The 15,013-nt window shown below is 50.2% G+C and overlaps 1 protein-coding gene across 2 annotated transcripts in view; it reads left to right on the top strand.

The window, feature by feature from the left end:
* Positions 1-15,013, top strand: part of COL27A1 (collagen type XXVII alpha 1 chain) — a 145,513-nt gene that overhangs the window by 92,227 nt on the left and 38,273 nt on the right. For both annotated transcript variants that reach the window (XM_071453813.1, XM_071453811.1), the window contains 8 exons: positions 7,023-7,076; positions 7,432-7,476; positions 7,593-7,637; positions 7,849-7,902; positions 8,608-8,661; positions 10,904-10,957; positions 12,751-12,804; positions 14,015-14,068. In XM_071453813.1, coding sequence (XP_071309914.1) covers positions 7,023-7,076; positions 7,432-7,476; positions 7,593-7,637; positions 7,849-7,902; positions 8,608-8,661; positions 10,904-10,957; positions 12,751-12,804; positions 14,015-14,068 — 414 coding nt within the window. The remainder of the gene's footprint in view (positions 1-7,022; positions 7,077-7,431; positions 7,477-7,592; positions 7,638-7,848; positions 7,903-8,607; positions 8,662-10,903; positions 10,958-12,750; positions 12,805-14,014; positions 14,069-15,013) is intronic.

The raw sequence follows: 15,013 nt of genomic DNA, 5'->3' as shown, positions 1-15,013 counted from the left end.
GAAGTGGTCCAGCCTGTCTTTTCCAACTACCTGCCATGTCAAAACACAGTTTATTGATGCTTCTGGTGAGGATAATGAAGATTTAGTTGTCTGAAATTGTGAGAAAGGGTGCAGTTAGAAAAGCAGAAAAGGTGCCTTTGTTGCTGTGGGAAAAAAAGTAGCTGAGATATGAAGTGTTGTGCTATAACCAGAGGCAGATGAAGGAGGAAATGTTATGTCATGACATAGAATTGAGAGACAAGGCTGACAGAAATAGAGCTGGGCTGTTCTACCCATGTGTTCCCCTCCATCCCACAGGACCTCCCAGCATGGCTCCTCAGGCATGGAAGGTGTGCCTTGCATTGGCACTAGATCAAATTATAAACATGTCCTGTGCCTTTCCAAGGACTTTTCCAGCCCTAATTTGATGTGTACCTCCCAGTACCACCGTGTGAGCACAGGGGACTCCTCACCCTGCCTGGCAAGAGCAGCCCATGCTGGGTGCCACTGCCTGGCACCCCTGGCAGTGCAGTGAGTTCACATTTCCCTCCATAAAGAGCTCACAGACACCCAGAGTCAGTTCCTGTGTGGCTCCCCCTGCTCTCTCTGGGTGACAGCTGGTGGGACAGTGACCTCCAGACCTGCCAAAGCTGCCTGTTTTCCTGCCTGTGACATCCAGCCCCTGTCCCACTGAGCTCCTCAGTCTTTCTTCTCCAAGGGGATATTTATTGCAGCAGCATCCCTGCTTTGGGTTGTTTTTCCTTGTCCAGCTGCTTTACAAAGTATTAATAGCCAGCACACATGAGTTCTGCTGAAGGCCCCAACAACAACATATTTTGCATTTCTCCCTCCAAGGATGTGTTTCCATGTTTCATTTTCAAAGGCACACACTGGAGTAAACTATACATTTTACCTACTCCCACTCTCTGCTTCTCCTGCAACTTCTGCTTGGGGGATTCAGGACAGCCAACAATTTTGTGTTTCCCTATGCCAGAGTGAATGTTTTCTTCAAATAGCTGGGACCAGCAAAAGAAAATGGAATAACCAACTAGGAAGCTTTGTAACTATGGAGTTATGTACTCTGGAACTGCTCTAAACTTTAAAATCACATCTAGAAGGATGCCAGTTACATCCAAGCTTGGCAGATGTTTATCAGGGTTCATCTTTTAAGAAAAAGCTCCCATTCCTCTGTGCTCCTTGGTGGGAAGGCCCATGGAGTTCCCTTGCAAAGGGAGTGTGGTTCCCCTGTGCTGCCCAGCTGGGATTAACTGGGCTCTCTGATCATGCTGGGTGAGAAACTGGAGGTGTCCCTTCATGGCAGGCTCTGAATGGATGGTGGAAAATACCCCAAGGTAAAAGTGCAGCCCAGGGCTGAGCAGGAAGCACCTCCTGATGGATCCAGGCTGTGAATGTGAGGGCTCTGGGAGAGGTGGGTCCTCTCAGGGCACCAGGTGCTTCTGCCAGTGCCTTTAATGTTTGCAGTGACAGAGAAGGAGTCCAGGAACTGCCTCCTCCCAGCTGCCAGCCAGGGATCCATCCCATCCCCATCCCTGTCCTTCTCCTTCCAGCAGGCACAGGCACTGCACTGTCTGGCTCTGGGGTTGTCCAAGGTTCCCTCATATAAACCTTCCTCAGCTTCTGACATCCATGCTGGCCTCAAGTCCCCAGCCCACAAGGACAGCTGGATTCAGCTCCCAAGACAGGAGGTTGCCTGGGACATCAGGGATTTGCCTTTGGCTGTAGCTGGATCCAGAGAGAGGGTGTCAAACCTTCCAGAGAAATCCTGTGGAACATCAGCTGCCACCAGCACTGTCCATGCTCAGAATGGCACATCATGCAGCAGAGACCTTCAGCTGCATGGCCTGGCTTTCCATTTCCTCTCCAGATGTTCAGCCCAGCAGGTCCTGTGCCACTCCCTCCCTCTGGACATGCCTCCACAGAGGGGGCCAGACCTCAGAGTGCATCCCAGCCCTGCAAACAGGAATGCAGCAGTGGCTGTACCCTGACAGGCTGCAGTGCCTGCACAAAGTCACCTCAGGATGTGCAGAGCATTGAGGCAGAAAGGAGGCAGTGCCTGGGGAAAAGGGAGCATTGAGGAATTGGTCTTGCCCTAAGGACACCAGTACTGGGTAAAACTCTGCCTAAAGCTCTACCTGCAAGGACTGAGCCTCTGGATCTGCTGCTGGTGCTCCTGCTCTCAGCTCCCATTGCTGGGCTGGGCTGTGGTGGAGATCTGGTGTTGTGTGAGCACTGCAGTGATTTCATCCATGCAGAATTTGTGAGGCAGAGAGATGCACTTTCTGAGATCCCCAGCAGGAAGGACAAACCTGGGCTTTGCCGTGGAATTCTACAGATTTCAGTGGATCTGATGCAGGGAAGTCAGTAAGAACCAGCAGATCTCCTGCCTGGAGGATTTCTGGTTCAAATCTCTCTCATTCACATTTTCATTCTCTTCATATCCTCAGAAGATATTCCAGGCACACAGCATCCTATGTTTGCTTACTTGCTCCTGTGATTCCAACTCTTGCTTTACTCAGGATGGGGAAATGATCCCCCGGCTTTAATTTCAGCCATCACCCTCTGTCTATCCCAGCTCACAGAAGGGATGTAATTCAATTCAGAGTGGAAACATAAATGCAGCCCCTGCCAGATGTTTGTGGATTCCATGAGCTCTGTTTGTGGATGCTTCATTAAAGTTATTCTGCTTTTGAAGGAACCGTAAATAGCAAATATGGTTTTGATTGTTAAGAACAATGGAGACTTTTTGGGGTCTGCATTTATGTTGTGATAGCTTTCACAGTGTCAAGATATGTATATTTTAAAAAGAAAAGCTTTTTAAAAATTGCAACCCTCTTTTTAGTCCTGACAGAGCTATTGTTCCTTCACAAGTCTTTGTTTATTCCACCAAACTGATACTGAACAATCTTCCTCAAATGTTATTTCCTTTCTAGTCTTCCCTAAGGAGAAGAAATTTGGACATGTGAGCCCAGACTCATTTCCCTTCATCTGTACTCAGTGTAGCACTTGGACACGTGCTTCACATCCAGCTAGTGACAGCTATGTACATGCTTAAACCTAATTATTTAACCAAATCAAGGTTTAAATTTGGAGGCAGTTGGTCCAGCAAGCCCCTCGCCCTATGTCACTTAAATCCTAAGGCACATTTCTCTTAATCTGCACTCCACAGCAGTAAAATGTGTGATCTCCTAAGGATAATGTCATCAAAAAGACTGGGAGTGTCTATGAAAGGCTGAGTATCAACCAGAGCCATGATTTTGTAACCCATATATTACAAAGCTGCCCCTAAGTCCTGCTGTACAGTGCCTTTCCTTGCCCTGTTCTCCTGGCCAAGGTGCCTGCCAATATTTCTAGAATTTTATCCTCTCACTGCTGGGTTCTGGCTCAGGTGATACAGAGGAGCTTTGCAAATCCCAAAGCCCATTTCTCTTTTCCACTGTGCCATTCATTCATCCACTCCTGTAAATCCAAGATAAGGGGAGCACACCTGCACTCCAGGCCCTTTGCTGCTCCATGCCAGAGGGAAGGAATTGCTGCCTCTGCCACATGGACCCAATGACTTCCAGCATCACCAACTGCAGGAATTTATAAATGCCAGGGATTTGTAAAGTGGTGTTATCTAAGCAAACCTGAAAATATTTGCCTTTCCAAGCCCAGCTGGGTTGTTGTTCATGGAGAAGTGGAGGGTATTGTTCTGCTTCCAGGGATCTTTCTGGTTGACTGAGAAAGCCTTAGAAGTGTTTGAGGAAAAGCTCTTTTCCAGATCCATGGCCAGGGATGTCTCCCTTTGGCTTCACTCAAGGCATCTGCTTGCTTTTTTGTTTGGCCAGGCTGTGATAGCAAAATATCAATATTTGGATAACTGGGTAAGGAAGGAGCTTTGGGTTTCTGGAAAGGAGCTACTGCCTGCTGCTCCATGCTGCTGTAGAGAGGCTGGTCACTGTCTGTGTGAGCTCTGAGTAGGTGTTTAACAGCAGGGAATGCAGCACTGCTCTGCAGAAACACCTTGCTGAGTTCTGCAGGGGCATTGTCTGCTTCAGCAGCAGATATATCCCCATTGCCTCACCTGGACAAAGCCTGGAGCTGGGTTCCCCTGCCTGCCTTTGTGAGCTGTCACCTCCAGCCATGTGGGAACCCCTTGTTTAGCCTGGGGTTTCTGATAGCACTGCTTGGTGTGGCTCAGCACAGGGAAATGCTGAAATGCTGGCCTGGCCTGCACTGAGGGTCCCAGGGGAGCCCAGGGGCTGTGCTCAGCCCTGCCTGCAAGGCCAGGCTGCCAGGTCTGCAGGGGGAAGGCACTTTGAGGTCCTCTGAGAAGCCTTGAGGCTCTTGGCTCTGGGATGCTCCTTGGAGAGCTGCCAGGACCTCACTCACTCATCTCTAACCAGTGTTGTCAGTAAAAGAGAGTTTTAAAAATTTAACTAATTGACTAAATGTAGCTTTTCCTGTCAGGGTGGATTAGGGGAAGCCTTTATCCCAGGTTTCAGCCCAGGAAGCTGGAGGAGATGAAGCTGCCACATGCATTTGAGAACAGAGTGTCCCTTTCTCCTTCTTCAGGTCAGATGCCAATGAGAGGTGCTGTGGTGGGATCAGGCAGGTGACAGCTGTGAAGGGAGATTGGCCTGGCAGATCCTGCCACGCTGCTGACAGGGCTCTGCTGGAAGAGATGAGGATCCTGTAAAAACCTCCCCAGCCAGCCCTGGTGAGAGCCACAGCCACCACTGAGGGCACCCAACCAACTCCTCCTGGCTCAGAGCAGCCCCTGCACTGGCAAAGGGGCTGGACAGGGCAGGACAGGCTACAGAAGATGGGTCTGGAGAGGCCAGACTCATTCCAGTTCCCTTCCCAACTCTAACCTGGGTCATCACTGTAATTTCCATGTCCCTCTTGCTTCCTGTTCCCTCTTCAAGGCCTGAGCTAAGGAATCTTTGCCCTCTGCACATCTTCCCCCTGCTTCACTGGCAGCTCACCACATCCTCTCAGACAGTAGAGATGCAATAATTGCACAAAATATCCAACTGGCTGCTCAAAGAAGAAGGGAACAGTCTGTTTGCCAGGGAGGATGAGCATTTGTTTGTTGAGGGTGCTTTCCCAGAGTGCCAGCATCACACCCATGGTGCCACCTCCCTCCCAGTGCAGGTCTGGGTGTTTGCTGGGTGTCCATCACCCCAGGAAGCTCCAAGGTGCCTCCAGGCCCTGCTCTTCCACCACCCCAAGTAACAGGGCTGTCTGACTCCTGCTGTCATTCACCCAGCTTTTAAGGGACCTTCTGGTCTTTGTCATTGTGCTTTGAGGTTTATAGGGACATGGATTAATAAAACTTTTGGTCTTTACTGCTCTCTGATCTAGGGGCCAGCATGAGCCACAGCACTTGGGGTGCTGGGCTGGTGAGAGGTGCTGTGACATTTGTTCAGCACAGCCCCAGCTGTGAAACACCCCTTTGGTTGTGAGGGTCCCAGCTGGGGCACAGCCTTCTGTCTGTCTGTCTGTCTGTCTGTCCTGGGGGCCAGGCTGAGCATTCTTCAGAGCTGGGCCATACTGGCAGTGCAATATAGGCTCTTGGTTATTCAGTCTCTGCTCCTCTGAGCAGCACAGGGCTTTGCCAAGCTCAGTAGGAGTTTTTGCATTATTTTATATTGACAATGTTTGTCTGCTGTAATAATTTGGCTGGGGTTCCTATACATTTCTGCTGTACACTGCTTTTCTTTGTGAGTCTCTCTCTTTGCCTGTCATCCTGGAGTTGCTTTTCTAACACACTGGCTCCCTAGCCCTGTTATTACTTTTGGCACTGGCTTTGCATCCCGATTAAGCACATTGGCTCCTGTTTTCCCTTTCTGCATTGGCCAGCTCTCAGAATTCCTCTTACCACTACGTCCTAGCACTGCTCTGTGCTTTTATTTATTATTTATACTGCAGTAGTGCCTAAGAGTCCTAACTGAGCTCATGAACTGATTATGAACATGATGTCTGTTCACAGAGTCTCTTCATACACCCTTTTTTAATTCTTATTTTCTTTCACTGTGGCTCTTTATTCTCTGTCTGTGTTACACACTGGTCTCTGGGGGTCAAATGGTGCAGAAGGTTGTGTGTTCAGCTTCTCTTGAAAGACAGATGGTCTTTAAAGTCCCTTTCAACCCAAACCATTTTTTCTGTGATTCTCTGATCATATCCTTACCCTCTTCCCAGGGCTCTCCTCACTTGGAACCCTCTAAAAGAACAAGGATGCCCCTTCCTCAGTGATGCCCAAGCTGTACCATGAACTGTTTAATTTTAGCTACTCACACCTGCTCATTTGCAGCAGGATGTGTGTCCCACACACCTCCCAAAGCCCCTGTGCCCACCTCACACTCACACACCCAGGAGCAGAGGCCAGGCATGGCACCAGACCCTCCCCACCTCCATATGCACTGCCTGGTCCTTAACCGCAGCCAGATCTTTAAATATCACTCAGCTGTAGCTGAGGGCTTGGAGTTCTGCTGCCAGCAAATGCACCTTTCTCTTTGGGAGGAATTTGGGGCCCAATGTGAAGGTACTGCACAGTGGGGGTTGTTGTACCTCTGTACCACCACTGTGACCATGTGGCAGCGTGGTGTGGCAAGGGTTAAGGGCAAAGGTGTTGGAAAAGCAACGTTTCTAGGAAGGAAAAGGTTTGCTGTCAATGAGGCTGGAACTGCAAGTTTGTCTGTGCACTGCAAAACTGTTGTCATGTAACCATTGTCTGAAAATAAGGTTGTTCCTGGCCTGCTTTTCTCCTCTGGCTTGGGTTAGTGGTTGGTAGTTGGTTTAACAGGAATAAAAAGTGCTGTGTGCTGGTAACAGTGAGAAATGAGGCAACAAAACACAGAAAGAATCCTTTTAGTCCTGGGCTCTGAGCTGCTGTGCTCAACCCAAGCAGGTATAAGTTGGCTAAGCCAGGATTGATCTCATGGACTGTCCTGGTGGCCAAGGCTAAAGTGACAGCTGGATTTTCCAGTGAGCCATATCCTCTGTGTTCTTATTTTTGCCTCTCTTTTGCCTCCTCCTAGGGTGCCAGAGGGCCTGATGGCCCCGTGGGTGAGCCAGGGCCGCGAGGTGCCAAGGTGAGTGCCAAGGCTGCTCCCAGCTCTGCTGTGAAATGCTCTGGGCAGGATCAAGGTCACATCCTCCCCCAGGAACAGGGATGTTCAATTGCTCCATGAGGATCAACCAGCAGGGATGAGTCTCTTACAACCAGAGTGAAATCTGTCCAGCATTGGTATCGGGGCCTTTGCCCACACTCCCAGCTGGCTGGGTGTTCCTTGGGGCATCATCCCAGGTATTTGGCCTCTCAAAAGCTGCAGGGAACTGGAAGGGAAATTTGATGCATAAAAATGCGAGAGGAGATGGGCTGGGGCAGAAGAGCATCACCAACAGCTTGTGCTCCCCCTGGATTGTTTTTGTCTCTTTGTTTTGCAGGGCCGAGCGGGGGAGCCAGGCAGGGTGGGCCCTGATGGGCTGCAGGTATGTCCTCTGTGAGAGCCACAGCTGCCAGCCTGGGGAGAGCCACGTGTCCTCAGAGCACCTCAGGTGTGTCAGCACATCCCCAGGTGGTAACTGCTGTAACTGTGTGTTCACAGGGCAAGATGGGGGAGACTGGGGAGACTGGAGCACGCGGCTTCCCAGTAAGTGTCCATCCCTCCTGCTTCCTTTCACAACCTCAAGTCCTTAAGTTTTGAGTCCTGGTCCAGGTGGAAGAATCTGGACCCTATCTCACACTTGCAGGGCCACCTCTCCCTTCCTGTCACTGGAGCACTTTTGAGGTGCAATTTCTGCTGAGAAATGTGAAGGATTGCTGCTGGGTTGGAGCTGACCCTGGTATTTTTCATTTTCTAGGGTATCCAAGGACCTTCTGGACCTCCAGGAGCAAAAGGGGCTCCAGGAGACCCGGCAAGTGTCTTATCACTCTCTCTCCATCTGTCTTTCCTTGCACACAGACACTTCATTTCTTTCTCTGTCTCTTCCCACCACTTATCCCATTGCCAGCTTCTCTGTCCTTGCCAACTCCAGCATGGTCAGAGATGTGAAAGACTTGGCTAGAGTCCTAGGAGCCGGAAGGAAAGACAAGGTCAGACCCCTGGAAAGCCAAAGGAAGCCATGGATCTACAGGGAGAGTGTAGGATACAGCCTGGGGTGGGTTTTGGAAGGGAAGGTAGGAAAGAAGGGCAAGGTTGGGTCTGGGACAGGGTCAGATGTAACAGGAGGAGTTGGAGTGGAAGCAGGAGCAGGAGGGAGGCTGATGGTGTCAGAACTGAGCCCACAGCTTTGGGGGAGTCACTGGGGACAGACAGACCTCAAGGAGGGCCAGCAGTGCTGGACTGTGAAGGGGGAGAGTAAACCAGACACTTGCAGATTAGCCACTGCAGTTGTTTTAGATGGGAGCCAGGAAGAGGAAGGTCTTCTGAGCTCTTTGCCTGTTAGGTGTCTCAGCCCACCCACTGCTGGCCTCTCCATCCTTCTAGCCAAATCTTGCACAGTGAGAACTCTCTGAGATGTGGGAGGGAACTGGAGTCTTACCTTACAGACCATGGAAGTGATGGCCCTTCAGAAATGAAAACAATTGTGTGAAAAGAGCCTTGTGTCTCTATTTTGCAGGGTCCCCAAGGACCACAGGGGCCACCTGGGCCTTTGGGAGAAATGGGGCAGAAGGTAGGTCTGAGCTTTGTTTGCTTTCCCCTTCCCCCAGGAGTGCAGGACTGAGGGAGGAGTGACCGTGCAGGGGAGCTTCCCTCCACACCTACAGTGGGGAATGAGCAGGAAGGATTTCCCTGAAGTCTGACACTCAGCTTCCAAAACAAACAGTGAAAATCAGGAATTTTAGCACCCTTTCCACCACAGCCACCCAGCTGCTGGAAGTGCAGACCCATCTTCCCAACAGAAGATGCATTTCAAAGGTGACCACAGCAGGGACCAACTTTTGCACCAAGGTGCAGAGCCAGGGAGCCAATACAAGCACAAATCAGAGTGAGTGCCAGTCCTTCCCTCTCCCTGGTGCTGTTGCTGACACACAGAGGTTTGCCCAGATGGCCAAGGCAGCCCCAGCAGAGGCCAAGGCAGCCCCAGCAGGAAGCTCAGAGCCACCTTTGCTGCTGACAGTGCTGCTGGGCTGGGGTTGCCATGAAGCACTGACACAAACACACCAAAACCAACCAGCAGCTGCCAAACACTGCCCCAAAGGAGCGCAGGGGATGCCTCCATGGTTCCCCCAACTCCCCCACACTTTTGGCTTTATTTTATTACTCTTAAAATAATATAGTCTTGGCTCTTCTATCATGTGTGCCAGTGCCCCTTGCACAGCTCCTCTCTGTAGGTCCTGAGCTGTAGCACAGACGTGGAGGTGGCTTTGAATGCAGTCTATGCAAAGTGTGTGAGTCATGAAAGTTTCCATTCTCATGGCTGCTGGACTGGATGGAGTGAGCTCTCAGCATGGTAAACCACACTGGGGAGCTGGAAAGCTGCTGCTGAGCCACTCTGGATGCTGCCAACCAAGAAAGTACAGACCTTCATTCAAATCTGTAACTCTTCCAGGAGCCTTTCTCTGCACTGGCACCTCTGGAGAAACCAAAGCAGGATTTTTGCTTTCATTGGAGCTTGAATTTTCTCATTGCGTGACACGAGCGTTTGTTCACAAACCCAACACACACCCTGCTCCCTCCTCTGCTTGAATCCACTTCAGCAAGCCAGGAACTGGCTTTATTCCCTGGGTAGCTCCCTTGACTATGTGCTCTTTTTTCCTTTATTCCCAACTGTAAAGAGAAGGGAGATTGTTGTCTGGAATGCAAATATCATAAGTAAATAAACCACTCAAATCCTTTAAAGAGAAGCTTTACTGTCCCATCTTTGGGCTGGTTTTACAGACTCTCATTCCCCACGCTTCTCAGAGGTAGGAGCAAATGTACAAAGATGAAAGCTCCCAACAGATCTTGGTTCTAAAGATAGTGAATGACTGTGACCCCACTGTCAGGGGCTGCACATGGAGCTGGACTCAGTGAGAACAGTTTGCAAGGTCATTCTCACATCTTCCATCTTTCTATCTTAATTCCTATCTTTTTCTAGGCCAAGCACTCATTTTTGGGTCTCTGAGGGGTGCCAGACACCTCTACCAGAGTCTGTGCTCACACAAGAGGGAGAAACTTTCTCTCAGCCAGTCCAGCCTGGGCTGTGGATTTCTGGTCTGAGCCCAGGTGTTGGCCTTTGGAGATTTGCTGGCCCTGCACAGCCAGAGACAGATGGCTGATGGATGTCAAGGCTAATCTGGCCAAAATTTGTGCTGGAGGGCCCAGTGTCACCTTGCTGCCCTCAGCTCCCTTTAGCAGCAGCACCATGGTGCCCCTGCCTCTCTGGGAAGGGGGGCAAAGGCTCAGCTGGAAGATGTGGGGCAGCTTGTCCCTCATCAGAAGGAGCCTGTTGGTGCAGAGGATGTGCTCACACAGGTGGGAATGGAGAGTGGAGCTGCAGGGAGCCAGAGCAAGAGCACAGCCAAACATTCCTGTTACCCCCTGTACCAGCCCAGCCTGCTGGACCCTTGCAAAAGAGCTTCCAAACCCAATTCTGGACCTTTTCCCTTCCATCCCAGCTGGTTCCAGTGCTGCTCCCTGCTGGGGTTGCAAATCTTAGAGAGCAGAGGGATTGCAAGGAGCAGAGGAAGGTGCTTGGCAGGGGAGGCTGGGGAGAGGGGAGGTGTGAGAGCTGCTCAGAGCCCTCCCAGGCACCAGGGGCCTCTTTGATGCTCTGGACCCCGAGCCAGCTCCAGGGAGGTGATTGCATTGCAACCAGGGCTTGGCTGTCCCAGGAGAGCTCTGCTAAAGGAGTTATGTCTTTGATCTTGCTTTCTGCTTTGTTACAATGGGTTTTTTCATTATCTTGTTGGGGTTTTTCTTTTTGTTCCCAGGGACCGCCAGGCGCAATGGGACAACCTGGTCCTGCAGGTGAACCTGGCATGAAGGTAAGAAAAACCCTGAGTGTGGTTTCTCTGTCAGACTGGGGAGACAAATGGCAACTTCTGTTCCTGAGGGACTGAGTGACATTGCAGGTTTACCCTGCAGCAGCCAAAGCAGATAGTGCATTCAATAAAAGATAAAGTTTAAAAAACCTAAAACTGGGTTATTTTTTGCCATTTTTACAAATTCCTGAGCCCCATCCTGAGGGAGAGGCAGTCAGTGCTGGGGAGAAGCCCCATCCCAGGGATCTCGTGCCTCAAGAGCTGTGAAGGGCCTGGGAAATGAAGCTCTGCTCTTCGCAGCTCCAAAATCTCAATGGAGAGAGGAGTCCTTGAGACTCAGAGATCCAGGCAGCCTCTAATTCAAAACCAGAAGGGTCTCAGGAAGGTCTCAGACTTAAAAATACCCTCAGACAAGGTCCTGCCACAGTTTCCAAGGCTCAGCTCTCTGGGGACTGAACTCCTCTGATGGTTAAGGGGGAAGGGTGCCCTGCTGCAGACCATGAATGCACCTTCTTGTCCACATAAAAGCCATCTCTTTGTTTGAGTAAAATCCCAGTGCTGGGCAGCTCAGAGGGGGTTTTATTTCATCCTAACCCACTTGGTCTGAACATTTGCTCGTGTGAGCAGAGCTTTTGAACAAACTCTATGAGGGGATTAAATGCAATCTCCTCTGTGCTGCTCTTCCCTCCCATCCTTTGCCATGTTTTCCTTGGCAAATCTTCTGACACTTCACTGGAGCTACCGTGCTTTTGGCATCCTGACACTGCAGGAGTGTTTCAGCTCCAGTGCTCCTGGCTGGCCCTCCCTGGAGCAGGACCTGATGATTTGCACAGACACCCCCTGACCTGCTGGCCTTGCTGGGAAGCTGTGGAGTGAGGGTCCTGTCCTGCTCCTTCTCCAAGCTGGAAGGAGCTGGACCAAGACTGGTCTGTGCAGAGCAGTTTGCTGGGGGATGAGGTTTATGGATATCTCAAACCTTTTCCCCTTGAACTTATGGAATTTATGGTTTATGGATATCTCAAACCCTTTTCCCTTGAACTTATGGATATTATGGTTATGGAATTTAGGGTTATTATGGTTGTGGAATTTATGGTTATTATGGTTATGGAATTTATGGTTATTATGGTTATGAAATTTACGGTTATTATGGTTATGGAATTTATGGTTTATGGATACTTCAAACCTTTTTCCCTTGAATTTATGGTTATTATGGTTATGGAATTTATGGTTTATGGATATCTCAAACATTCCCTTGAATGCTCTGCCTTTCCAGAGCTCTCTTCCATGCAGAGCAGGTTGCTTGGATGGGCACACCTGGGAGAGAGCTCTCCTGTGGCCATCCTACCCCAGTGCCACATTGGCAAGATCCATTTGTTTGCCAGCTCCTTCTGTTCACTCATTTAACTGCCATCAAAGATTCTGGTTCTTCTGGAACTGGGTCTAAAAGAGCTGTTGGGTTTTGTCCTCCCTCACTCTGGTCATGTCTGTCCCCACACCACACTGCACCCATCCTGCTGCTTGTCTGTGAAGGGCCATGCCAGAAAATGCAGCTTCAGGCAGCTCAGACCCTCTGGGACCCCTGTCCTGTCCATCTTTGCATCATTGCAACAGAGCCTGTGAGATGTGTCCTTCTTGGCTGTGCTGGGCCTTTGAAGCACCTTTGAAACCTCAGCTGAAGGTGTTTGTGTGGGAGAAGGAAAGAAAGAGACAAAATTAGGAGTGCAATGGGAAGTATTTCACACTCCCTTGGTGTCAGTAAACAGCTTGTGTCCCTGTCTGTGCTTCCTTCCTTTTAGGGTGATCCTGGCCAGCTGGGGATCCCTGGAGAGCAAGGTCTCATTGGCCAAAGAGTGAGTATGGCCACCTTCTGTGCCTCATCAGTTCCTCAGGGGTTCTGTCCTTGCTGTCCCACAGCCTGGACAGGCTGACCCTGTTCTCTGCATCCCCCCATGTTGGAACCCAGGAAATTCCTCTGCCTGCCCTGGAGGACTGGAGCCCCTGCCCAGGGGGCTCAGAGACCCTGGCACAGAGCCCAAGACCCCTGTGCCTTTGATCTTGACCCATGGAAAAAATTACCAACCTTAGATGAGGATTTACAAACCATGAAAGTTTAAGTAGAATGATAGTGAATTTATCACAGGGTGAAAAATAGATTTTTGAGGTTTTTAGAATGGGAGCTCTGGGTCCCAAGATGGAGGAATTTGGGTGTGCCTTGTCCTTTTTCCTTCTTCTTCCTAGCCTCCATCTTCTGGGTGATGTTGGCATTTTTAGATTGGTTTAGAGTAGAAACTCACTGTCTAACATAGGTGATAGGTATTGGGAAGTTATTGTAATAGTGTACATGTAGTTTTTAGTATAAAAAGACAACACCAGTGTGCCTCTGCCTGACCTGCCAGACAGACCTTGGCAGGTCAGGAGGATGAATTTTATAGATAAGAAACAATGAACAACCTTGAGAACGAGAACAGAAGAATCCTGACTCCTTCTTCGACAGCCAGGCTGGGAAAAGAGTCTTGTACCTATCTCAGAGTCCCTGTGATCAGCAGAGATTTGAGACCTGCCCCTGTTCCTTCCCCACAGAGCCCTTCAGCCCGGGCCCTGCAGTGTCTGTGAGCCCCTGAGATGCCCCAGTGAGTGTGAAAGGGGCAGTGTGGGAGCACAGGGGGGAACAGACCCCTCCTGTTTGCCAGGGGCTGTGCAGGCTGGAGCAGAGGCAGCTCAGCAGGGAAACACTGCACACACTGTGTGGGCATGGCAGGGGGATGAATGCATGGATTGAGGCTGGCAGGGGCTCTGTCCCTTCCCAGGACTGAGGTCAGTTGTTGGAGCTGGAGGAGGAAGGCCCAGGTTAAATGAATTCAGACTGAGCTCCTTTTCCCACAGTGGGCCCATGGAGGAGAAACTGTGGCTCAGAATAGAGCAGGAGGCTGAATTCCTGCTCCTGCTCCTTGTTCAGCATCAGGATATGAGACAGGACATGTTAGAGTGCAGGGCTGGGCTCCCATCACTGCTGGGGAAACACATTTAGGCACAGCCTCATGGTGTTTGTTCTGTCCACAGGGAGAGCCTGGGCTGGAAGGGGACAGCGGGCAGCTTGGGCCGGATGGGATCAAGGTAAGCCTCACTCCATGGAGCTGCAGCTCTCACACTCACCTCTGTGCACTCAGATCCCTGTGATTCCCAGAGCCAGGGTGAGGCTGAGGGCATTATTGGGTCCTCTCTGGAATAAACCTTTGCCCTGCAGTCTCTAAGGATTTTTTTCTGCGAGCATACATAACAAACCCCTCCTGTTTCACTCATCTGCCCACGTTTTTTGGCATCTGATCAGATCTCCAAAAAGGTCAAGTTCTTCAAAATCTGGTTTCCAACAATTTGTCTGTTTTATTTGAGTCTTTACAGATCAAATTTCCAGCTAATCAGGAATTCCTGGGCCTGGCAAGGGAAATCAAGGACTGTCCATCACTCTCCCCTGCACCACTGACCAGAACAATGTTAGAGAGTAAAGAAACCAGATCCCCTTCCCTTGGCAGAGCCCCAGGATCTCACTCAGGGTTTGCTCTGTCTCTCACTGCTGGGAGTTTGCTACCTTGCCTTTGGAACAGGGCTCTGATTCCTGTCCTGCACAGCCAGCCTTTCCAAACAGGCCAACAATTTTGTTCCATGGAAAGAAAGAGCAGCCCATCCCACAACAATGCACTTTATTGCTTCTTTCTAGTTAAACTATTCGCCATGTGTCTCTACTTCTGCTTATCTCTGAATGTTGGACCAAAAATCTCTTCCTTGAGGACAATCAAGGCTTCTGTATTCCCTTGCACTGCTGGCTGTGCCCAGGAGCTCTTGAACCAAACCAGCTCTTTCCACCCCAAATGTGTCTCTGGACACTTCAGCAGATGTGTCTGTGCTCTTTAACCAGATGGGATCTTGTTGAGCTCTCCCAACACAGGTGCAAGAGGAAAATGGTTCAGTTCAAGGCTGCTTGGCTGCACATGTTGCTCTCAGTATAAAACTGCCCTTTATCATTGTCTGCCTATAATTTTGAGTGGTAGTAATGAATAATAC

This window comes from Agelaius tricolor, unplaced genomic scaffold, assembly GCF_023055355.1.
Source record: "Agelaius tricolor isolate 1412-34295 unplaced genomic scaffold, bAgeTri1.0.p SCAF_37, whole genome shotgun sequence".
Classification (NCBI taxonomy): Eukaryota; Metazoa; Chordata; class Aves; order Passeriformes; family Icteridae; genus Agelaius; species Agelaius tricolor.
The sequence above is the reverse complement of the archived record's forward strand: the minus strand, read 5'-3'. Positions and strand labels throughout refer to the sequence as shown.